The 26,743-nt window shown below is 37.5% G+C and overlaps 1 protein-coding gene and 1 pseudogene across 1 annotated transcript in view; both read left to right on the forward strand.

Annotated features, from left to right (window-relative positions):
- Positions 1–10,899, forward strand: part of LOC101440703 (transcription factor A, mitochondrial) — a 28,433-nt gene extending 17,534 nt beyond the window's left edge. The window contains exons 5-7 of the mRNA XM_004473201.5: positions 2,271–2,366; positions 6,048–6,104; positions 6,567–10,899. Coding sequence (XP_004473258.1) covers positions 2,271–2,366; positions 6,048–6,104; positions 6,567–6,713 — 300 coding nt within the window. The 3' untranslated portion in view covers positions 6,714–10,899. The remainder of the gene's footprint in view (positions 1–2,270; positions 2,367–6,047; positions 6,105–6,566) is intronic.
- Positions 10,900–13,468: 2,569 nt separating this feature from the next.
- LOC101441417 (dnaJ homolog subfamily B member 6-like) lies at positions 13,469–23,116 on the forward strand (annotated as a pseudogene).
- Positions 23,117–26,743: the final 3,627 nt, after the last annotated feature.

A 26,743-nucleotide genomic window follows, 5' to 3' on the forward strand; every position in this document is an offset into this window, starting at 1 on the left:
TAGCTATCGGCTGCTGAGGCCTGAGAATCCAAAAGTGTCTAAAGGCTGGGGGTGGATGCTGACAGCTGCGGCTTTTAACTCATGGTTTTCACAGTTTTGCCATCATGATTCTTTTCCTTTGCCCCTCTCTCTTCTGGGCACTGTCCATCCTTCTCCTGGTGTCCTAAACCCTAGATGATTTTTTTTCTAGCCCGTTTCTGCCTCTTCTCTAGCGATTTTTCTGGGATAGAAGAGATTCCCCTGTCTTTCTAGTCTGTCATCTTCCTGGAAGTCTAAAGCAGTTTATTGAGACATATTCACTATCATACAGTTCATCCCAAGTATACAATCACTGGCTTTTAATATAATCACAGTATTTTGTATTCATCACCACAAAAATTTTTAGAACAATTTTATCACTCCAGAAAGAAAAACCCTGCCCCCCTTAACAGGCACCTCACAATCCCTCTATCCTTACCTAGTCTTACATAACCTGTAATCTAACTCCATCTTCATAAATTGATATATATTTACATTTTATGTAAATAGAATCATAGAACACTTAGTACTTTGTGACTGGTTTCTTTCACTTAGCATAATGTGTTTTTATTTTTTTGTCTGGTTATTAACATTTTGTTATTTTATTTTTTTTAGTTTTTGAAACATTCATACAGTATAAGCTTTCTGTTCTCAATTGCTTTGAAGCATACCATTCAGTGGAATTAATCACATTCTCAATATTATACTACCCTCACCACCATCCATTACCAGAACTTTCTCATCACCCCAAACAGAAACCCTGCACCCATTATGTATTAATTCCCCATTCTCCCTTCCTCCTCATCTGCGGTTAACCTGAATTGTATATTCTAGCTATTTTATATAAGTGCAATCATACAATATCTGTCCTTTGTCTCTGACTTCTTTCATTCAACATGATGTTAGTTAAGGTTTGTCCATATAGTAGTGTGTATGAGAACTTCATTTTTAAGTATTGTTGCATACAGCACTGCTTTTTGTTTATCCATTCCTCTGTTGATGAACATTTGATTTGCTTCTACTTTTCAGCTATTGTGAATAATGCTGCTCTGATTGAGTTCCTAAATTCACTTATTTTGGGTATATACCTAGAACATGGACTGCCAGGTCAAATGGTAGTTCTATGTTTGACTTTTTTTGAACATCTTCCCAAGCTGTTTTCCATACCACCTGCATCAGTACATTCTCACCAGCAATGTCCTAAGGTTTCTAGTTCTCTGATCCTCACCAGCACTTGTACTTTCACATTTTTAATAGTAGCCATTCTAGTGGTTATGAGATGGTGTCTTATTGTGGATTTGATTTGTGTTTCCCTAATGGCTAATGATGTTGAACATTTTTTCATGTGCTCACTGACCATTTGTATATCTTGGAGAAATGTATATTCAACGTCCTGTGCCCATTTTTTTTTTTTTTAAAGATTTATTTTATTTAATTCCCCCCCGCCCCGGGTTGTCTGTTCTCTGTGTCTATTTGGTGCGTCTTGTTTCTTTGTCCGCTTCTGTTGTCGTCAGCGGCACGGGAAGTGTGGGTGGCGCCATTCCTGGGCAGGCTGCACTTTCTTTCACGCTGGGCGGCTCTCCTTATGGGTGCACTCCTTATGCGTTGGGCTCCCTTACGCGGGGGACACCCCTGCGTGGCAGGGCACTCCTTGCGCGCATCAGCACTGCGCATGCTGTGCTCATTTTTTAAATTGGATTGCTTGGTGTTTTTTTGTTGACTTGTAGGAGTTTTTTTATATAGTCTGAGGATTAAACCCTTATGAGATATATGGCTTCCAAATATTTTCTCCCATTCTGTAGATTGTGTTTTTACTTTCCTGATAATGTCCTTTGATGTACAAAATATTTCAACTTTGGTGAAGTCCCATTTGTCTTACTGTTTTTGGTTTTTTTTTTTCTGTCTTACTGTTTTGGTGTTGCTTATGCTTTTGTAAAATCTAAGAATCCATTGTGTTTTGTCTTTTGAAAAAGATTTTGTGAATATGTGCTTGGTTATTCAGTTCAAGGCAACCATGAAAATAAATATGTAAAGGAAATGTTCCATGGAAAATAACTCATCAAAGTTATTATAATTTTCAAAACTCAGTGCTATAAAAAAATCTATCCTCAAAAATATAATAATAACATGTAATACAAGACTCATAACATTCACTTTAAGAAACCTTTTGTAAGTCATAGTACTGAATAAATTTCTGTAATTACAATTGTCATGGAATTTAAAACCGTTATCTCTTATATTTTGTTATTTAGGTGCTAACAATGCTTGGTAAACCGAAAAAACCTCGATCAGCTTTTAACATTTTTGTGTCTGAATGCTTCCAAGAAGCCAAGGAACATTCACCACAGGTAATAGAACTGTATTTTTTTTTTCAATTTTTGTTTAGTTTTAAAAATATTTGACAGGAAGTTCCAAGGGTACCATGTCATTTAAGATGGTGAAGAAAAGTAGCAAGGTACAGAAACTAAACTTTCTATAGGGTCCTCTTTAATGGAAATCTTTTAAAGAAAGGTCCTTTTTATTTCATATGACATACAATTATTTTATATGCATTGTTGCCAGTACTACATACATTGTCAACTTTTCTAATTAAAAATCATGAAATTTTCTGATTCATAGGGATGGCAAAGTTCTTCTGGAGAGTTTTCTAATCCAGCAGTTTTTAATGGTTTTCCAGTCACTGAAACTGTGAGAGTAGAGGTGCAATGTTATATACTGGGAATTAAGGATCATCTATTGCTCCATATTGCTTCCTTTAATAAAATTTTGGTTAGGCCAGTTGGAATGTGTTATAAACATAAATATCCTCATACAAAAAGTGTCAAAGACTTAAAAAGCTTATAAATCATGGCTATGGCTTAGGCATTTCTTTTTTTAATTCTTAGAATGTCCAAATTATCATTGCATTTTTCCTTTTATGGTGTGGTAAAAGTGGAAGATCAGCACTCTAACCCTTGCCAATCAGAGATGAAGTTTTTTGGCACCCTGCCTTTTTGGGTTATTGGATCTGTAGTTCATTTCACAAAAACCTGTTTTATATACAATTTTTAAAATGTGTATATATGTGTATATATATATATATCATAATTTCCCTTTGCAGCATCCTTCTACTGATTTGCTCCCTTTGGGATTTTAAATTCAATTTCTGTGGCTTACATTACTGAAATGCATTTTTAAGTGGACAGTGCTCAGTTTTTATTAATTTGAATTCCTCTTATTGAAGCAAAAGGATTACCTATAAGAATGTGTTGTCCTACTATGTTATTAATTTAGTGTGGATTTAATTTTCTTGTCAATATAAAGATCATATGGTAGAAAATCCTAAAACAGTGGTTTGTAACTTTGGCTGTGCCTTAGAATGATCAAGAGAAGATAATGGTTAGGTTTAACCTTAGAAATTCAGATATAACTCAACTATATCATTTTTATTCATTGAAAAATGTTATATTAATACAAAATAATTTTTTAAACAAATCTGTTTTATTGATACATATTAATAAAGCATACAATTTGATTGAGGGGTGAGGAATTTTCTTGGTTTTTTTTGTTTATTATTGAAATAATGAAAATGCGCTAATAATTGAGGTGATGAATGCATAACTGTGATTATATCAGATACCATTGATGATTCTATCTGGATGAATTGTACAAAATAATTTTTAAGCCTTGTTGTAAAATGTAGCAGTTTTCACTGCCCTGCCTTGTCTCCTATTCCACAAGCAGACACATTCTAATGTTTTAGCTGATTCTTATTTCCATATCTTTAATAATGCCCTTACATTATTATTTTCTCTAAAATTCATTGTCTTGTATTTTGTTATTGTTTGTTCTTTTTTTCTTAGTAATTATCAATAATTTATCCTCAAACTCTTCAGTTTCATCGGCTTTGAATATATTTAAATGAATTTGATATTCATTAATTTCACTCGAACCTCTGATTTTTTTCCAGTCTTATATGCCTAGTTTACAGGATAACATTCTGGGATCTTCCTTCATTCTCTTCCTTGTACTTTTGCTTGTGTTGTTGTCTTCTTTCTTTGTTTACTCATTCTATAATAGAATAGCATCTCACCCAGTAAAGGTGCATGGGAGATTAACTATTTTGAGTCTTGCTTGTCTGAAAATGTCTTTATCTTCATATTTGATAGTTTCACTGGGCATAGAATCCTAGGATAGAAATCATGTTACTTTTAAAAAAAGTGTTGCTTCTTTCTCCTCTTAGTCTTCTGTATTGCTTTTGAAAAATACAAAGCCATTTTGATGATTGGTTCTATGAATGTGATGTGGTCACTATTTTCTCTCACTCCCTGGATGCTCTTAGGATTGTCCCTATGTTTCCTATGTTCCTTAGTGTATTTGGTGTGAGTGTATTTTCATCCGTTTGGTACTAGGTGAGCCTTTTAATCTGGAAACCCTTATCCTGCAGTTCCAGGAAAGTGTCCTCCAATTTTCTTGTCTTTTTTCTACTGTTTTCTATCTCTTATCCCTTTTACTTTTCATTATAGGATATTGAGTAAGTTTGTACTAATCTCCCAGTTTTTTTTAAAATAGGAGATGTACTGGTCAGCCAAAGGGGTGCTGATGCAAAATACCAGAAATTGGTTGGTTTTTATAAAGGGTATTTGTTTGGGGTAGGAGTTTACAGATACCAGGCCATAGAGCATAAGTTACCTCCCTCACCAAAGTCTATTTTCACATATTGGAGCAAGATGGCTGCCAACATCTGACAGGGTTTAGCTTCCTGGGTTCCCCTGGGCTCAGCTCCTCTGTTTTCTCCACAAGGTCAGCCGTAGACTATGAGGCTCTTTAGGCTTTGTCTCTCTCCACAAGGTCAGCTGTAGACTATCAGGCAAACGGTTCTGTCTTTCTCCCTGGGGCTCCGGTTTCAGCATCAAACTCCAACATTAAAAGCCCTCAACTCTGTCCTTTGCCATGCCAATCAAAGCCCTAATCATAACTTAGTCACGCCCAGGTACAGACCAGATCATTTTTGGAATTCATAACTATATCAAACTGCTACAGGGATTGAACCCAGGATGTCGTAGATGGGAAGCAAGTGCTTAACTACTGAGCTACACCCACTGCTAATCTCCCAATTTTTAACATGGTATCATTGCCCTCAAATTACCCTGTTTTAGAGTGACTTTGTTTTACTCTCTTCAATATAAACATCCTAGAAACTGCCATGGTGGGGATTTACCCTTTTTAAAAATAGATTTTTAACCATCTCCTGTTTTTAGCTGACTCTTCACCTCTGCTTATAGGTACTTGGGATTCTAATTCCTGAGTTATTTGGAAGTTCTGAATTATAAATTAAGTTTCTTTTTTTGTTTGCCCACTTTCAGCTTCGGAATTGGGTTTTGTGGATCAAAGTTACTACTTGATTTACTTTGTAGCTTCCAGGATTTTTTGTTGCCTATACCCTCTCCTCTTCTCTTTGTCAGTGTAGATTTATGCCTTTTAAAAAAATTAGTTCAATGCCGTTGTCATGGGGTTGTTGGTGAGAGCAAACACAGACTTTTTATCTCTTTAGAGATGAGGAATCAAGCTTAAGGGAGATAAAATGACGTTTTCCAGCTGGGGACTGGTGTTGTATTATTCCTATGACTACCTAAACATGTTGATGCAGATTTTTGAGTAATCAATCAAGCTACAACAAAGAAATAAAAACACTTAGTCATTGAAGTAGTCTAGGACAGAATGTAGAGTATAATAGGTATTAATACTTATGTATCTGAAAGATAAATACCTTCATTTGTTTCTGTAAATTTTAAGAGTTTAATAGTTTTTGTTTAAAGAGAGATGTTGTTAAGAATAATGAGGCTTTGCCTGTAATTATTTACATCTGAGTTTTTGTTTTTCAGACAATAGTAAAAACTTATTGGAAGCAAATGTAGCTCAGTTGTTTAATCGCCTGCTTCCCATATATAAGGTCCCAGGTTCAATTCCTGGTGCCACCTAAATAAAAAGTTCTCTCTTTAATCACAGAAGTCCCCATATCTGCTACTTAAACATAGGTTGTTTTACAGGCAAAGATGAAGACTATAAATCAAAACTGGAAAGATCTGCCTGATTCTCAAAAGCAAGTAAGTAGTATGGTTTTTAGTCACAGGGGGCTGGTGAGAATGTCTGTGAGAGAACGTATTAGGGCAAGGCTGGATTTGTTTGAAAACAACCTTATGTTACTAATAACACAGTTTTAAAGTATGTTAAAGTAATTTTTATATTCTTAGAACCAATTTGGCTTTTATCTCTTGGTAGTTTTTGACTGAAAATAAAATTGATATATAAACTAAATTATATAAGCTTAGATTGTCCACTTTATCCATCTCTTCTTTTAAGCCCTGAAATTATAACATCATTAATACTTATTTATTTCTTATTTTCCTTGCATCCAACTTTTAGTTGACAAAAACATTCCTTCTCCAATCCTGCTTTATGCAAATAGAGCAGTAATGTAAATTCCAGAATATACTGAGGCATTACAGAAATTAATTGCAAAGACACTTCTCTAAGGAATTCATCTTAACAATTGTGCTTTTTCTTAGGTATATGTTCAGCTTGCTAAAGATGATAAAATTCGTTATGATAATGAAATGAAATCATGGGAAGAGCAAATGATTGAAATAGGACGAAATGATCTTATACGTCGCAAAATGAAGAACCCACCAAAAGATGCCACTGAGAAGTGTTAAAATATAAGATTGAATTATGTTCATAATGGATAGGCTAAAGAAACCAATTAGGTCTCAGCACCTGAAACTGTTGTAAAATTAGAATGGGTAAAATTGGTAAACATTTTTTCTTTTTTTTTTTTTAACCTATGGACTTCTGCCAATTTAATACATTATGTATTAGTGTCTTGTTTTAGAAAAGTCAAGCAAATATAAGTTCATGTTAAGTTTGTTTTTGTGTTTAGGAACTACTGAAGATCAAAATAATGTGTGTAAATGTAGTAGTGAATTATTTTACCTTTTGATAAAGGTAAAGGAGACTGTGAACTTTTTTTTTAAAACCAGATGATGACTCTGAAAAGACTATCTTGTTTCCCTGTATTATGGAGGCAGGAGTTTGCTTTTCAAAATTATCCAAAATTTAGAAGCCAGTGTTCTATGATATAATTGTATCTTTTTTAAAAAGCAGCCAGAACTCATCTAGGTAAAATTCCAGTTCCTATGTATAATTCATAAAAGGGACTGAGAGATTTATAGATGTTTTCCTCATTGTCTTCTTTTTCTTAACATAAAACGTAAAAAATTATGTACCAAATCTATGCATTGCATTTTATATTGTACAGAATTTAAAAAAATCCATCTTTAATTTTATGTTTTTCCTAATTATGTATTTTAAGGTGAAACATTGGTTTTATAGTGTTTTTCTTTTTTTCATTTTTAAACTGGGGAATTTAAAAAAAAATTATTTTCTCTTTGGTAGATGAGTACATTTATCCAAAATAAAGAGACCTTGTCTATGTTTTAAAATGAGAGATGTAGGGAAGCAGATGTGGCTTAAGTGATTGGGCTCCTGTCTACCATATGAGAGGTTCCGGGTTCGGTTCCCAGTCAGGGTGAGCTGGCCCAAGCTGAAGGCTTGTGTAACAAGATGATGCAACAAAAAAGAAATAGAGGAAAGACACTGAGAGGCACAACAAAACCAGGAGCTGAGGTGGCTCAAAGTGATTGAGTGCCTCTCTCCCTCATTAGAAGGTCCCAGGATCAGTTCCCAGTGCCTCCTAAAGAGAAGACAAGAAAAGAAGACAAGTAGACATAGAAGAATGCACAGCGAATGGACAGAGAGCAGACAGAGAGCGCAAGTGGCAAGAGGGACGGGAATAAATAAATTAAATGTTTAAAAAAATAAAATGACAGATTTAAAAACAAAATTCTTTAGAATTGAACCATCTATTTCTAAATTTTCTACAGAGCATCTGAAGGCCTGTATAAGGAGAGTCAGCTACAGCCCATGTGCCAGATCTGATCTGTGGGCCAAATCCAGCTGGCTGCCAACTATGCGTGGCCTGAATTGTGTTTACATTTTTTAAAGGTTAAAAAAGAACATTTCATGACATAAAAATAATAGAAATTTAAATTTCAGTGTTTATAAATAAAGTTTTATTGGAATACTGTCATGCTAATTCTTTTCCTTATCATGTATGGATACTTTTATGCTACAACAATAGAGCTGAATAGTTGCTATAGAGTTTGTAGCCCAGAAGACTTAAAATGTTTATTATCTGGCTCTTTGCAAAAAGCATTTGCTAACCTATGTTCTATAGTATAGCATAGTGTGACTGGTATGCCAGTGTACTGACGTGTTAAATATTGTTGTCAGCTCTTTCCAATATTCTTTTTATAGAATCATCTCCCTTAAGACAAAAAAGGTCAAGTCATTAAATAAGCTGGACAAACTTGCTTCTTGGTATAGCAAAGAAAATAGCCCTTAGTCTCAAATTATGTTCCAAAATAATGAAAAAGATTCATATAGTGTGGAATGAGATTCTCTCATGTGGCTCAGTAAAATGTATCTTAAAAGGGTTTTCCAGGTAGCATTTATTAAAATCTTACTGTTGTCAGGAAAGGAGCCATCTTTCTTTACCATTTGTTTATCCTCACAAGACAGACAAGCAAAGATTTGCAAAATCCACATTACCTTTTTAAATAGAATAATTCGTTTTTCATAATCAGTTCACAGGTAGATTGTAGATCTCCATAAAGTTTTTGAAGATTTTTGTTATTTGATAAAACATCACAAAAAGATGACTTGTGACATACTGAGTTTTGTAAAGTAAGGACTGAAGAGAAAAATATGGCTTAAGAGGAAACAAAGTTTAAATATTTAAAGGTGGGTATTTTCAAATAACTTGGGGGTGTGGATACAGAGTAAAGCCTTCTGTTGGTAAAATAGATACCAGGAGTCTGATGTCAGAGTACTTTGAAGGGAGGGAGGAAGTGTACTGTGTCTACCAGTAGTCTTTCTCAACTGGTTTCCAGGAGAGAATTAATCCCTAATTTCCTATGGCATCCATTGCCTTTTTGTAATGAATTAACTTTTGTGCATGTAGAATGGTAATAATTACCTAAAATCCTTTGGGGAATGGAGAAATTGTCACACATCATTTACTGCATTCTGTCCTTCAAACGACCCCAGGGAGCCCATAGGAGTCAGTGTTTCTAATGACTTATAGAATGAGTGAGATAATGGATGAGTAATAATATCTTTCTTCGCAATTACCTTGCAGGGAAATTTCTCCCCTTTGAGCTCTTTTTGTATTTAATCACCTGCACCATTTTATAGGTAACAAATTCAAATTATATATAGTGAAGTTCATTAGTAGATTCTTAAGTGTTTACAACTTATGTTAATATAGGGAAAAACTATAAAACAGTGAAAAGGGCCAAAGCAAAATCATTTTATGATAATAGTAAATTTTACTTCATTTTGTTTCTAAAGGATTATTTTTAATATTTTAAATAGGATAATCCAATTACAAGCCTTTTGTTAATAACTGCTACATGTGGAAGAATAGCATGCCATTACCAAATGCAATCCAATTGTAACAATGTAAACAAATTTTCTGTTAGAATAAGAACTCAACCCCAATAACCAGTGGCCACTCATATAAAGCCTTACTAAGGGTTTTCTTAAATTAACCCAACAAAGCAGTTGATGTAGTCGCTTAAGAGAGTTAGGGGCAAAGATGCTGAAGAAAGAGAGTTTATGGTTTTGTGGTAAGTTCTGAGCAGTTACAATTTTTACATTTTTTTTTTCAAGTGCCAATATATATATTTTTTATTTTTTTAAAGATTTATTTTATTTGTTTCCCCTCCCCTCCCGCCCCCCGCCCGAGTTGTCTGTTCTTTGTGTCCATTTGCTGCATGTTCTTCTTTTGTCTGCTTCTGTTGTCAGCAGCATGGGAATCTGTGTCTCTTTTTGTTGCATCATCTTGTTGCGTCAGCTCTCCGTGTGTGCGGCGCCATTCTTGGACAGACTGAACTTTCTTTCCCGCTGGGTGGCTCTCCTTACGGGGTGCACGCCTTGGGAATGGGGCCCCCCTACATGGGGGCACCTCTGCATGGCACGGCATTCCTTGTGTGCATCAGCACTGCTCATGGGCCAGCTCCACATGGATCAACGAGGCCTGGGTTTGAATCACGGACCTCCCAAGTGGTAGACAGACTCCCTATCCACTGGGCCAAGTCCGCTTCCCTATATATTTTTTTAAATAATGGAGTAAAAGTAAAAAAAAAAATTACTTTCTGATGCTTACTTAAAGCATACGCTGTACAAATTAGCCTACTGTAATTATGTAACTTTGTGAGTGCTTTTGATTAAGTCCTTGTTTGAAGGTGTCATCTTTTACAAGGTATTAGAGAAACGGTGCTCACTGGAACACAGAGACTGATGATTGCAGGCAGCAAGATCTCTCAGTGGAGAAGCTCTTTCAATGGACGGGGTCTGAAGAATAGATTCAGCCTGCTCATGGAAGGTGGATATGACTTTATACAGTACATCAATAGGTGGGGAAATGTTAGTCTGCATGGAGGGGGTTAGAGTCCCAAGTACAGCCTGGGCCAATAAGGGACTGTAAAAGTGAATTCTTTTGTGTATGGCTAGGGGGTAGTAGACTAGGAAGTAGGATATTCTTGGAATGCAGGAGGGTGTGATGGCGCCTGGGTCCCGAATGGGTGAGGGTCCTTATCTGCTCCATTCTCACTGTGATATGGCTCCTTTGTTTGTTCTTGGGAGATGCACTGCCTTTCTGCATGTAGGCTGTAGCTTGCTTAATTGATTGGAATTGTGTCACAGCTTGATGATCTGTTAATCATTGCAAACCTTATAAGTGGGAACCTCGAACACAAGGTAAATGTTTTTTTTTCTTAATGTGTGTGTTTAGATTTCTAAGTTTTAGAATTGATATTGATGTACTACTGGAGAATTTAAAGTAACTAGAAAATTGTATTGATATTTCTGACACTATCTAAGAAACATCACTATCAGATTATGCTAAAACAAGAGAAATAAGTTTTATATAGTTAGGTGAAGATATCAATTAGTTTCCCTTGATTTTTCCAATACTTATAAAATATTCTCTTCCTTTCCTCCCCTCCTAGTCACCCTACTACCTTCTCTTCCTTGCACTAAGTGATCACAGACAAATTTAGAAATATTTTAAATACAGAAAGTGTTTGTGTTTTGAAATTTCGAATGACCTTCCTTTATAAATTGAAACTCTGTGGTGATTCTAAAGAAATTTATTTACACCTTTGAACTTTAAAATTTTCCAAACAGAAAGTAAACTATATAAAGCAAGTAGCATCAGTTTCTCATATAGTTCACAAAGTACTTGTGGTAATTAATTAAATCACAGATTATATTTAATGGAAAAATATAAAGTACAATAGCATTCTCTAGTACCTTTTAACTGCACCATTGGCGAAAGAGCTAAATACTTAAATTTGACCCCATTCAAGAATTTTAGGTAAAAGACATTTTAAGAAATCACCCTTACCTAATGGTTTCTGATTTAATTTGTGATATGCAAGAAAATATTTGAATGTATCCTTTTTTCCCTTACTGTTTCAGGCCAGGGTAGCCATAATGTCTGAGGCTCTCTTCTTTCACCCAACCCCCACTCATGGGGTGGAAGTTCCTACCTCAGGTACAGCAGGCCAAGAATACTGGGCACTGGTAGGGTGGAGGTCCCATGCTGGGAGAAACAAGCTGAGAAAACAAGGGACTACCAATCTCACCCAGTGGCCCACACATAGAATGGGGGTATCAGTGTAAGACAAGGGGTCTACTGTCTCTGCAGCTCCAGAGCAATGGCACATGACTCTGCCAAAGAGAAGAGGCAAGCATAAAAATAGCACTGTAATAATAGTTCTCTCTAAGAAGACTCACTTTATTTGGAAAAAATTATGGGTAAGTTTAGTAGGACTAAGGACTCTCTGTCGGAAATAATGGAGAAGGTCTTGGTGGTGTTCTAGTCTTCTAAATCTGCCAGTGCAAAATATAAAAAATGGGTTGGCTTTTATAAAGGGAATTTAATAGGGTAACAGCTTATAGCTCTCAGACTGCAAAAATGTCCAAATCAAGGCATCATCATACTTCCTCACCAAAGTTCGGCTACTGGTCAGATACTGGGCTCCTGCCATGTGCCAAGGCAAAATAGCGGCTCTGGCTTCTCCAGGTTGCATTCTCTTCAGGTTCAGCTGCGGGGAATCAAGCACATGGAAAGGCTCATCTCTTCAGTTCTGAGCTGCTCTGTGGGTCTAGCCTCTGAAGGCTTCTTTGTCTTTATGCGACTTCGGTGTTTCTCATGTGGCAGGGTCAAAAAGGCGGCTTCTGTTCTCTCTGTGTTTCTGTTTTCATTGCTCAGTTTATAAGTCTCAGAAGAGGGTGGAGGCTTAACCTGGGTCATGCCTCACTCAAGCAGGCTAATCAAAGGCCTTCACACCCACTGGAATGGATTAGTTTAAGAAAAAGTATCTTTTCTGGGAGTCAAACACACCCAAAAACCTTCAAACTGTCACTGCAGTTAAGAGACTGGTAGTTACATGATCACAATAAAGGAAAGGTACACCAGCTAGAAGTTTAATGGAAACAAGGGAAGAAAGAGGGAAAGAAAAGCTGTTTTGGGATTAGAACAAGTATTAAAAACTGCACTCGTGGGGTTAAGACTGCTACTGCAAAGGGACTTGTCTTCCATTGGATTGGACTGTGGAGCAATTTTAGCTCTAGAATGTCAACAATAGAGCAATAAGGTAACAATTAGTGAAGGCTGCTGCCTGTGATACCAGTAGAGGCAGATGAGTCACAAGCTTAGCAGGTTGATCAGGGAAAGAGATGAGCACAATCATCATGGGAAGAAGAGGAGTCAGGGTGACAGCATACCAAGATATCTCTCAAGAGGGTGGGATCAGGCTGCACATGGGGAAATTGACTTCACTGAACCAATTCAGCCTAAAATTGACAAAAAGCCCCAGTTAGGAAGCTCAGTATGCAGAGTTGCTACATTATATTATGTAAAATATTGGCTTAAAATCAAAGTGTGATCCATACTTGAGGCAAAAGCCACGCAATAAACTGCTTTGAGAGGACCCAGTTGTTGGACTTAGCACCAAAGACTTAACAGCAGCTACTATAAATATGCCCAAAGAACTAAATGAAATGATTAAAGTCTTAGAGGAAGATTTGAAAATGTCTCATCAAGAGAATATCAATAATGAAACAAATTACAAAGAACCATGTGGAAATTCTGGATTAAAAAAGTGCAATGAAAAATTAACTAGAGGGCTCAAAAGTAGGTTTTAATTGTCAGAAGAATATCAATGAACTTGAAGATAAATAGATGTTAGGCATTCTGAAGCCTAGAGAGGAAAAAATAAGGAAAATGAACAGAGCCTCAGAGAAATGCTGGACACCAATAAGCTCACCAACATAAATATAAAGCATGTACTATAAGGAAAGGAGAAAAAGGAAGTGGCAGGAAAAAATAGCCAAAGGAGGAATCATTAAAAACGTCCAGATTAATGGAAAAACATTAATCTGCACATTTAAGAAGCACAACAAATTCCACATAGGATAAATGACCAAGAGGTCCACACAGATATACATCATATTGAAAATGGTGTTGGACAATGAGATAATCTTATGGGCAGCAAGAGATTCATCATCAGATACAAGAGAACTCCAATAAGAAACAGAGTTCTCATCAGAAACAATGAAGGGCAGAAGGGATCAGGATGACAGGAACGGTGCACAAAGAAAAACTATCAACCAAAAACCTTATATCCAGCAAAACTTCAAAGATGAAGGCAAAATAAAGACATTTCAAGATAAAGATGGAGAGAATCATTGCTGGTAGACCCACCTTACATGAAATACTAAAGGAAGTTCTTCAAGTTTAGAGGAAGTGGTGCCATAAAATAATTTGAATCCATTTAAAGTGAAAACTCACCAAAGGAATTCCTCTAGAAAATATTTACTGTGTGCAGAAGAAAGCAGTAAAGGCAGAACAGAGGAGTGAGAAGGATGTGAGACATATGCAAAATGTAAAATGGAAGGTGTAAATATATCTGTATCAGTAACAGCATTAAATGTTAGTGCCAGTCAAAAGGCAGATTGTCATATTAGATTTAAAAAAAAATTCAATCATATGCTGGCTACAGGAGCTATACTTTAGACTCAAGATACAAAAAAGATTGAAAGTAAAATAATGGAAAGAGATATACCACATAAAGGGATTCTTAAAAGAGCTGGAGTAGCTATGTTGATATCAGATAAAAATGAATTTTAAAATAAAATATGAGAGATAAAGAGGGTCATTTTATAATGGTACAAAGGCCAATCTATCAGAAAGATATAACAATTATAAGTATATGCACTTAACAGATCACCAAATACATGAAGCAAAAAGTGGTAGAATTTAAGGAAGAAATATTTGCTCAGTAATAGCTAGAGATTTCAGTTCCCCATTTTCAGTAATGGATAGAACTCCAAAAGGCAGAAGACCAACAAAGCCTTGACCAACAGCATAAACCAATTAGACATAATAGATACCTAAAAAAATACTCTACCCAACAACAATAAAATATGTTTTCAAGAGCACGTGGAACATTCTCCAGGGTAGATCATGTGTTAGGTCAGAAAACATCTCAATAAATTTAAAAAGCTTGATAGCATACAAAATCACAATAAAATTAGAAATCAATAATAGAAGAGATGAAAATTTCCAAAAGATGTGGAAATAAAATTCACACTCCTAAATAGCCAGTGTATCAATAAAATCACAAAAGTTTAGAAAATGCATCAGAATAAACAAAAATGACACAACATACCACGCATGTGGGCTACAGCTAAAGCAGAGCTTAGAGACACATTTATAGTTCTTAACACCTACTCAAAAGAAAAAAAAAGTTATTGAAACAGTCTAAACTTCCACCTTAAAGCAGTGGAAAAAGAAGAGGACAATAAATACAAAGCAAGCATATGGTATAAAATATTGATTAGAGCATAAATTAGTGAAATTGATTAAAAATAATGAAAATCAATGAAATCAAAAGTTTTTTATTTGAAATTAACAAAAATTTAGTAGATTGACCAAGAATTAGACAAGACCCATAATACTAGAATGAAAACTGAAAGAAATAAAAAGTGTAGGGAGTACTGTGAACAAGGGTATACCTGCAACTTAGACAACCTGGACGAAATGAAAAAATTCCTAGAAAGACAAAAATGCCTGAAATAGTTTTAAGAAAATAGTGAAAATCCAAAAGGGTCTATAACAAATAAAGAGATTGAATTAGTGATGAAAAAACATCCCTCATAAGATCATAGGACGATGGTGGAGAAGTAAGCTCTAGGAATCAGTACGTCTACCAAAACAACTATTGACCTGGCAAGAACAGTCTGAATCAACTATTTTGAAATTCTGGCGTCTACAGAACACTGCAGCATCCATAGAAAAGCTGGAAGAAGAGGCTGGTGAAGTGCCAATACTAGATACTACTAAATACTAGTGAATTTCACCGCCCTGCCAGCAGCTACCACCGCTATCCCTGGGACTCCTAGAGTAGCTTGCTGGTACAAGGGTAGGCTAAAAGGATGTAGTCCTCCAAACTTCAAGGGTGTATGGTCTGATGGTTGACCACTGCTTTTGATCAGCTAATTTCTGATTGCTAGCGACCAGCACTGTGGCAGCCATTGTTCCAACCCTCCTCACGCAAAACTGGCAGGGGAATTGTAATGACAGTGCCCTTAAAACTATGGAGGAGAAAGGGAGAAAAAGGAGAGCACTAGGAATCACCACCACCGCCTCCAACAGCACAGCTGTGACGAAACAGAGGAGACCACAGGCCCCACTGCCAAGCCTCTTCTCCCTCCTTTGTCTGGCTGCCAATCTCCTCAGGACTTGTTTCAATAATCTGTTAAAATATGGTGGATTACTATGAAGTTCTAGATGGGCGCAGACATGCCTCATCTGGGGATATTAAAAAGGCATATCATAAATTGGTACTGAAGTGGCACCCTGATAAAAATCCTGAGACTAAAGAAAAAGCACAAAGAAAATTCAAACAAGTACCTGAGGCATATGAGGTGTTATCGGATGCTAAAAAATGGGACATCTATGACAAATATGGTTAAGAAGGATTAAATAGTGGTGGTGGAAGTGGAAGTCATTTTGACAATCCATTTGAGTTTGACTTTACATTCCAAAATCCAGATGATGTCTTCAGGGAATTTTTTGTTGGAAGGGACCCATTTTCCTCTGACTTCTCAAAGACCCATTTGAGGAGCTTTTTGGAAATCGAAGAGGACTCTGTGGAGCCAGAAGCAGTGGTATGGGATCATTTCTCTCTGCCTTTGGTGGGTTTCATCTTTTGGAGGTGGATTTTCTTCTTTTGATACAGGTTTACTTCATTTGTTTCACTGGGGCTCAGGGGTCTTACTTGATATTCTTCAACGTCTTTTGGTAGTAATAGGATGGGCAACTTCAAATCTGTGTCAACTTATACTAAAATAGTTAATGGCAGAAAAATCACAACAAAGAGAATTATTGAGAATGGTCGAGGAGGAAGAGAAGTTGAAAAAGATGGCCAGTTAAAGTCCTTACCAATAAATGGTAAGGAGCAGCTGCTACGTTCGGATAACAAGTAATTCAACACATGCATTTAACAGAAATGTTAAACTATAACAAGCAGGGGAACTTGTCTTGGGCTCACCCTCCCAGAATTTGTCCTGAAGATAGAGAAGGGCCTTGCAGACCATTGAGGCAGTATGAGAAACAAGGCTAAAGAGTCTGGGCAAAGGACTACCTGTGTTGTCACACACCAGAACACCCTGTTGGGGGTGAAAGTCTATTTCAAAGGGATTTGAGGGGGCATTCGAACTCCTGTAAACTGTAAATGAGGGATTTCCTAAGGCCATGAGCAGGCCCAGGCCCAGGAAATGAAACAGTGTCCATGGCTCCACATGGGATCAGAAATACAAGAAGATACTGCCCTTCACCTTTGCCTGGGGCTGATCTTTATAGGAGGGCTGACCTCTGAAGGGAACCACCAACCAAAGCAGAGGCAATTGCAAAGACTGTGAATGGTGCTTTTTTTTTTCCTTTTTTTTAAAAGAAGTTTTAGATTACATAAATGTTACATTGAAAATATAGGGGATTCCCATATACCCCACCCTCTCCCCCTTACACACTTTCCCCAATCAATGACATCTTTCACTAGTATATTTGTTACAATTGATGAACACATATTGAAGCATTGCTACTAACCATAGTCTATAGTTTGTATTATGGTTTACACTTAGCACAGCACAATTTTATATTTCTTTCTTTCTTTCTTTCTTTCTTCCCACTCCCCCCTCCCCCACTATCTGCTTTCTGTGTCGATTTGCTTTGTGTTCTTCTGTGTCTACTTGTATTCTCATTTAGGCAGCTCCAGGATCCGATCCCGGGACCTTCTGGAGTGGGAGAGAGGCAGTGATTCTCTTACATGACCATAGCTCCCTGATCTGCTATGTCTGTTATTGTCTCTCCTCTGTGTCACTTTTTGTTGCATCATCTTGCTGCACCAGCTCTCCACATGGGCCACCACTCCTGCCTGGGGCAGCACTCCCGTGCAGGGCAGCACTCCACATGGGCCAGCTTCCCTTAACCAGGAGGCCCTGGGCATCGAAACCTGGACTTTCTATATGGTAGATGGGAACCCAATTGCTTAAGCCACATCTGCTTCCCACAATTTTATAGATTATGACAAAATGTATAATGCCTTATATCCATCGATGCAGTATCATGCAGAAAATTTCCAGTGTCCCAGAAATGTCCCATATTAAACCTTGAATGGTGCTTTCTGCTTTGGATTGTTTTGGTTTGTTCCTGGCACTCAAGAAAATGTCATATTACTAGATGGATACAAAGGAACAGAGAGCTCAGGGACTAAATCTCAGAGTTACCCACTTAAAAATATTAAAATGCACAGTGTGCAGCAAAAGATTACAAGATAAACAAAGACATAGGAAATGACGTCCCATCTAAAGAAACAAGATAAAAAATCCACAAACCAACCAATGAAGAGGTCCAGATTTGGACATATCAGAAAAAGACTTAAAAAAAATCCTTAATATGCTCAAGGTGATAAAGGAAAATATGGAAAAAGAACACTACAGAACACTATGGAATCTTTTTGAGATTCTCAAAGGAACCAAAGATAAATAATGGAGATGAAGAACACAATCATGGGAATGAAAAATTCCCTAGGATTTCAACAGCAAATTGAAGCAGGACGAAGAAAGAATCAGTGGAATTTATGACAAGACACTTGAAATACGTCAAGCTGAGAAGAAAGAAAGAAAAAAAATTTTAAAAATGAGCAGGGAGCAGACATGGCTTAAGCAGTTGGGCACCCACTTCCCACACGGGAAGTCCCAGATTCAGTTCCCAGTGCCTCCTAAAGAAGCTAAGCAGATGCTGCGACCAGCAGACACTACAACCAGCAGATCCCACAACCAGCAGATGCTGCAACCAGCAGACACTGAAACTGCCACAACCAGCAGATGCCTCAACCAGCAAATGCCACAATGAGCGGATGCTGCAACTGTCACAACCAGCAGATGCTGCAACTAGCAGATGCCATAACCAGCAGACGACACAACCAACATATGCCACAACCAGCAGATGCTGTAACCAGCTGGGAGCAGAAGTGGCTCAAGTGATTGGGCAGCACTCACCTCCCATGTGGGAGATCCCAGATTCAGTTCCTGGTGCCTCCTAAAGAAGACAAGTGGACAATGAGCAGACAGAGAGGGAGCCATCTTGGGGAGGTGGGGGGAAGTTTGAAAAACTTTTAAAAAATTGAACAGAGCCCAAGAGACATGTGGGAAACCATCAAGCATATCAATATATGCTTATGACAATCCCAGAAGAAGAAGAAAAAGAGAATGGAGCAGAAGAATATTCAAAGAAATAGTGATAGAAATCTTTCTCCCTAATATGAACATGCACATTCAAAAAACCCAAGGAACCCCAAGCAGAATAAACACAAGGAGAACCATGCCAAGACACATTGTAATCAAACTCTCCAATGACAAAGACAAAGACAAAGGAGAGAATTCTAAAAGCTACAAGAGAAAATAAAGTGTTACATGCACGGGAATCTCAATAACATTGAATGGCAATATCTCATCAGAAACCATGGAGGCAAGAAGGCTAGTGGGTTGAAATATTTAAAGAGTTGTAGGAAAAAACTGCCAGCCAAGAATTTTATATCTGGCAAGATTCTCTTTCAAAAAGAAGGAAGAGATTAAGACAATCTCAGACAAACAAATGCTGTGGGAGCACATCACCACTAAACCTGCCCTACAAGCAATGCTAAAGGGAGTTCTTCAGACTGAAACGAAAGGACACTTGACAGTGGTTGAAAGCAGCATAAAGAAATAGAGACCTGTGGTAAAGGTAACAATTTAGGTAATTACAAATGCCAGTATTATTGGATTGGATTGTTTAGTATGAAACTCCACTAATTTCTTCCTACAGGTGTTAAAATGCAAATGCATAAAAACTAATGATAAATCTAGGTTTTTGGACATATAATGTACAAAGATATAAGTTGTAATAACTACAAAAAGTGCTGTGAGTCAGGGAGTATGGGAAAAGTACATGTGCATGCTATTGAAATTAAATTGATATGAAGCCAAATATTATTGTTATATATTTAAAATGTTAATTTTTAACCCAATGGTAAATACAAGGAAAACAGATTAAAACTATATCCAGATAGAAATGAGAAGGCACTCAATACCATATAACACAAAAAAGCAAGTAATTGTAAAAATATGCTTTAATGGAAATAAGGGAAAAGAGCTAGAATAAGACTTACAAAGGCTAAATAGCAAATTGGCAGAAGAAAGACCTGTATTATCAGTGGTGAGTTTAAATGTAAATAGATTAAACACTCTAGTCAAAAGGTAGAGATTGGCAGAATGGTAAAAAAAAGCATGACCCAACTATACTGTCTGCAAGAAACTCATGTTAAAATCAAAGACACAGGAGAGCAGATGTGGCTTAAGCAGTTGAGTGCCACCTCCCATATGGGAGGTCCTGGGTTCAGTTCCTGATGCCTCCTAAAGAAACAAACAGACAATGAGCAAAAAACAATGAGCAGATGAGTGCAAACAGCAAGGAAAACAATGAGCAAAAACAAGGAGCAAACAGATGAGGTAGCCATCACAGGGAGGGGAAAAAGTCAAAGTTACAAGTAGGTTGATAGTGAAAGAATGGAAAATAATATATACCATGCAAGTAGTAACCAAAAGAGAGCTGGGGTGGTTACATTAATATCAGATAAAATAAATGAATTCAGAAACAATTACAAGGGACAAAGTGGTCATTACATATTGATAAAGGGTACAATTCACCAGGAAGATGTAGCAATTATAAATATATATATATCTAACAACAGAGCCCCAAAATAGATGAAGTAAGTACTGACAGATTTGAAGGGTGAACTGGGCAGTTTTACACCAATAACCCACCACTCTCGATAACGCATAGAAAATCTAGTCAGAAGATCAATAAGGAACTATAGGACTTGAATAATATACTAAAGCCAACAAGACCTAACATATATAGAACACTGCACTCATTAAAAATAATACACATTTTTCTTGAGTGTATATGGATCATTCTCCTGGGTAGATCATATGTTTGTTCATAAAACAAGTCTCAATAAATATAAAAACATTAAAATCATATTATATATATTCTCTAACCACAAAAAAATGAAACTAGGAATCAATAACAGAGGGAGAAAGGGAAAATTCACAAATATGTGGAGTTAAATAACATACTTTTAAGCAATCAATGGGTTAAGGAGGAAATCAGAAGTGTAATTGGGAAATATGTTGAGAGGAATGCAAATGAAAGTACAATATACCAAAACTTATGGGATACAGTGAAGGTAGTACTGAGAGGGAAATTTATAGCTTTAATTGCTTACATTATAAAAAGAAGAAAGACTTCAGGCACCTAATCTCAAAACTGGAAGAACTAGATAAAGAAGAGCAAATTAAACCCAAAGCAATCTGAGGGAAGGAAATAAAGATTAGAGTGGAGATAAATGAAAAAAAACAAAACAAAAAACCATCCCACAACAATAGAATCAACAAAACCAAAATAGTTTCCTTGAAAAGACCAATAAAATCAACAAACCTTAAGCTATAATGACAAAGAAAAAGCATGAAAATACAAATAATATCAGTCAGAAATGAAAAGGGAAATATTACTGCTGACCTGACCTAAATAAAAAGGACTATAAGTGGATACTATGGGCAACTGCATGCCAATAAATTAGATAACCTAGATGAAATGGACAAATTCTTAGAAACACACAAACTACCTACAATGACTCAAGAAGAAATAGAAGAGCTCAAGAAACAAATTACTATTAAAGAGAATTAATCAGTAATCAAAATCTCCAGAAAGTAAAGCCCAGGACCAGATGGTTCATAGGGGACTTCTACCAAACATTCCAGGAAGATTTAACTCTAATTCTGCTCAATCTCTTCCAAAAAACTGAAGAGGAGGGAACACTCCCTAACTCATTCTATGAGGCCAACATCACCCTCATACCAAAGCCAGATAAAGATACAAGAAAAGATAACTACATACATATATCTCTTAATGAATATAGATGCAAAAATCCTCAATAAAATACTAGTAAACGGGGAAGCAGACTTGGCCCAGTAGTTAGGGCATCGTCTACCACATGGGAGGTCCGCGGTTCAAACCCCAGGCCTCCTTGACCCGTGTGGAGCTGGCCCACGCACAGTGCTGATGCATGCAAGGAGTGCCCTGCGGTCGCCCCTCGGGCTGAAGTGTGGTTTGCTGACTTGGCGGGGGGCGGCGGCCGTGGTAGGCCTATTCCAAACCGCTGCCCCTGTAATAGGGTGGTTGGTCGGGCCCACCGCCACCCCTGAAGGAAGCTCAGCATGGGCGCAGATTGCCCTCGGGTCTCCCCTTCTTGGCAGCCATGCTTCCGTGGCCGCCCCTCCTCCCAGATAGCGCCGCAGGATGCCTTCTTTCTCCCTGCGCAGGCGCAGGGCAGAAAATTCCAGTCTGCCCTCTTCCCTCCCCCCGACAGCAGCAACAGCCAGGCGTGGGTGGGAAACTCAAGTCTGCCCTCTACCCCAGCAACAGCAGCCACCAATCACTAAACCCTGCCACTTCCCCCAGCAACAGCAACAGCCAATCCCTAATCACCACCCCTCCCCCATCCAGTACCTCCCACTGACCTTTCTCCGGCAACCAATCAGAACAGGGCGTGGCTTCGACCAATCAGCTTTCCCCAGCCCCTATAAAACTGTTGCCTCTCCCTCAATAAAGTTGGACTTGCGTGTTTACATCATCTCCGCGGTAGTTCTTCTGCCGTGCGCCCTCCAGTCCTGAGAGCCCCCGACAAGGGCCTGGCCTCCCTTGTCCCCAGTTCATCACCTGATTCTCCGGGCGACCCCCTCATCGCCGGCTTCGCTGGGCGACCCTGTCAGCCGAACCGCACAACCCCTGTGAGACCGACCCCTCGTCCCAAGTGGGACCAACCCTCGTCCAAAGCTGGACCGACCCCTCGTCCGCAGCCAGACCCCACCTCTACCGACCGAGCAAGCCGCCACAGTGCCCTGCCCTGCAGGGATGTCCCCACATAGGGGAGCCCCATGTGCAAGGAGTGCGCCCCGTAAGGAGAGCTGCCCAGCGTGAAAGAAAGTGCAGCCTGAATAGGAGTGGCACTGCACACACAGAGAACTGACGCAACAAGATGACGCAACTAAAAGAGACACAGATTCCTGTGCCACTGACAACAACAGAAGCGGACAAAAAAGAACACGCAGCAAATGGACAGAGAACAGACAACTGAGGGAAAGGGGAGAGAAATAAATAAAAATAAATCTTAAAAAATATACTAGTAAACTGAATCCTGCAGCATATTAAAGGAATTATACTGGGGAAGGGTTGGAGGAAAGAGTAGGTGAACTCTGGGGATTTGCACATTGTGGTTAAGAACTATAATGGTGGGAATGTTCTTTTGAAATATATGGTACAGGGCGTTGGGGGATATGCAGGATAAAGTATACCTGGAGCATGCCTCCATGGCATATGAACGTGTTCATCTTGTCATAGTGTGTTATCTCAGTGGGTGGAGACCCACACAATAAACAAGAAAATATTAAACTCCCATCCTGGGGAGTCCTGCTATGTTCTCAGAGGGGGAAAGAATCTCTTGAGAACATAGGCAGTGCCTAATAAAAGAGAACAGACCAAAACATCAAGCCCTCAATATTGCATGTAACTATGAACCTTATTTTTAAAAAATTGAAACTTAGTGGTTACCATAGGTTCTGAGGGGAGGAGGATGGAAGAATAGAATAGATGGAACATAGGGCATTTTTAGGACATTGGAATTGTTCTGCATGATCTTGCAGTGATGGCTACAGGTCATTTTAAATTTTATCAAAATCTGTAAAAGTGTATAGTGCAAAATGTAAACCATTGGCCATGGTTAGTAGCAATGCTTCAATATTTGTACATTAATTGTAACAAATGTACCATCCACATGTAAAATGTTATTAATGGGGAGAGTGGGAGAGGTGGAGGGGGTTGGGTTTATGGGAATCCCCTATATTTCCTATGTGACTTTTCTGTAAGCAAAAGCTTCTTTGAAGATAAAGTGAAAAAAATAAGACACTGGGGAACATACAGAAGAAATTGTCACTGTACATAAAGATAACAGATCAAATGGAGATGAAAGACCCAATGAAAAGAATTTTAATTTTTAGTTTTTAATTTTTGTTAATTTTTAGTTTTTAATTTTTGTATTTTATTAGTTATTTTATTTTCTTATTTTTATTTGTTTATTATTTTGGCTTTGTGTTTGGGGAGTTTTGGATCACAGAAGGGTCACAACTATGGCAGGGGAGGATCCCTGGTGCAGGGTGTCAGTGATGGGGGGATGTGTGGGGCATGCTTCTATGGCATATGAACATGCTCAGTGGTCGTGGGGCATTTTCTTGGTGGACACCCATACAATAACTGAAAGAATGAATATTGAATTCCCATCCTGAGAAGTCCTCCTACATTTGCTAATAGAGCAGGAAAGAATCCTCTAAGCACATGGGCAATGTCTAGTGCAGGAGGACAGACATTATGCCAGGTCCTTGATACTGATGGTTGTACATATGAACCTTTTGTTTTGAAATTGCAACTTAGCCTAGTATTGTATATTACCTAAGTTTTATCTCCTGATAGCTTCCTTGTTGCTCAAATGTGGTCTTTCTCTAAGCCAAACTCAGCATATAAATGCACTACTATCCCCCCAGTAACTCCTGGGACTGAACCTCCCTGGCACTGAGGGATTATTACAAAGCCCTGACTAGTGCTGCATCTGGAAAAAGACCTTGAACAAAAGGAGGAAATATTAAATATAAATGAGTTTTTATGGCTAAGAGGTTTCAAAGTGAGTCAGAAAGTCATTCCAGAGTTTATGCTTATGCACATCTGCAGGAGATCTCATTGACTGCAACAGTAAATGATACCTCGAACATCAGGACCCCTGAGGACTTTAGAGACATCTAGACACTAAACGCAAAGCAGATAATCTCAGGAATTCAGCACCCTGTCAGTGGGCCTTACTTTGGAATATATGCTCCCCAATGTAACAACATTAGACTCATTTATAATTTCCATACATATGGCTCATCTGCCCCTTTTATTTGAACCTATAATTGGCATTATACTTGTTAAATACATGTCCCAGAGACTTAAATCCTCAGTTCTGTTCATATGCTGGTTGAGCCCTGAATCTCAGCAGAGTTGCAAAACCTACTGTCTAGTTCATAGGAATCACCCAGGACAACTAACAAAAGGATGATGATGGACAATGCCCATCCCAAAAAACTGCAAGCAAGACAGTTCCATCCATCTGCCCCATGGGATCTAAATCCCCCCTCAATCACAGAGTGTGCATCACTATCCCCAAATCCTCAAGTTTGAGGCATGAACAAACATAAGGGGGGGGGGAGGGGGGATGCAATATGAACTAAAGTAGACTTATTATTCTAGCAATTGTAGAACTTGTATCATGATATAAAGGCAGTGGCCATCAGATGTTCTGAGGGGAGGGAGAGGGAAGAATGGGTGTAACATGGAGGCATTTTGGGGATATTAGAATTGTCCTGCATGACATTGCAATGACAGATACAGGCCATTCTATATTTTGCCAAAACCTATAAAATAGTGTGTGGCAAAGTGTAAACAATAATGTCAACTATAGTCCATGGTTAGTAGCAATGCTTCAATATGTGTTCATCAGTTGTAACAAATGTACCACACTTATGAAAGATGTTAGTGTGGGAAAGTGTGGGAGGGGGAGGGAGTGGGGTATATGGGAATCCCCGTATATTTTTGATGTATCATTTATGTAATCTAAATCTCCTTTTAAAAAAAACAAACAAACCCTAAAAAGTTTTAAAAAATTATACTCCATGATCAAATGAGATTTATCCCTGGTATGCAAGGTTGGTTCAACATAAGAAAATTAATAATGTCATACACCAAATTAACAGAATGAAGCAAACAAAGCACATAATCATTTTAATCAATGCAGAGAAGGCATTTGACAAAAACAAAAACATTTAGACCACTAGGAATAGAAGGAAACTTTCTCACCATGATAAAGGGCATATAAGAAAAACCCACAGCTAACATCATACTTAGTGGTGAAAGACTGAAAGCTTTCTCTCTAAGATGGAACAAGACAGGATGCTCACTGTCACCACTGTTATTCCATATTGTACTGGAAGTTCTATTTATTTATTTATTTATTGTCTTTTTTTTTTTCTTTCTCTTTTTCTTTTTTTATTTCTATTTTTCCCTTTGCACTGGAAGTTCTTGCCAAAGCAATTAGGCAAGAAAAAGAAATAAAAAGCATCAAAATTTGAAAGGAAGAAGTAAAACTTTACCCATTTGTGTAGGTTATGATCCTGTGTATAGAAAATCCTGAAAAACTCACAGAAAACTATTAATACCAGAGCTAAAAAATGAATTCATTGAAGTGGCAGTGTACAAAATACATACCCAATAATCAGTAGTGTTTCTATACACAAGCAATGAAAAACTGGAAAGGAAATCAAGAAAACAATTCCATTCACAATAGCAACTAAAAGAATCCAATCTCTAGGAATAAATCTTACTAAGAATGGAAAGTATTTGTAGAAAGAAAACTAAAACATTTCTAAAAGAAAATAAAGAAGACTTAAATAAATGGATGATATTCCATGTTCATGGATTGGAATATCAAATATAATTTAAGATATCAATATTACCCAAACAATTTATAGATTTAGTACAATCCCAATCAAAATCCCAACAATCTTCATTGCAGAAATGGAAAAACCAGACATCAAATTTATAAGGAAGTACAAGGGGCCCTGAATAGCAAAATTAACCTTGAGAAAGAAGAATGAAGTTGGAGGACTCACTTCCCAATCGTAAAACTTACTACAAAGTCACAGTAATCAAAACAGGATGGTACTGGAACAAGGAAAAGACATACAAATTAATGAAATAGGAATTGAGATCTCAGACATCAACCTCCACACTTATGGTCAACTGGTTTTTCTTTTTTGATTTTAAAATCAAATTTATTGCTACATAGTAATAAAACATTCAGTGCAT

Source organism: Dasypus novemcinctus, chromosome 6 (genome assembly GCF_030445035.2).
Source record: "Dasypus novemcinctus isolate mDasNov1 chromosome 6, mDasNov1.1.hap2, whole genome shotgun sequence".
Lineage (NCBI taxonomy): Eukaryota > Metazoa > Chordata > Mammalia > Cingulata > Dasypodidae > Dasypus > Dasypus novemcinctus.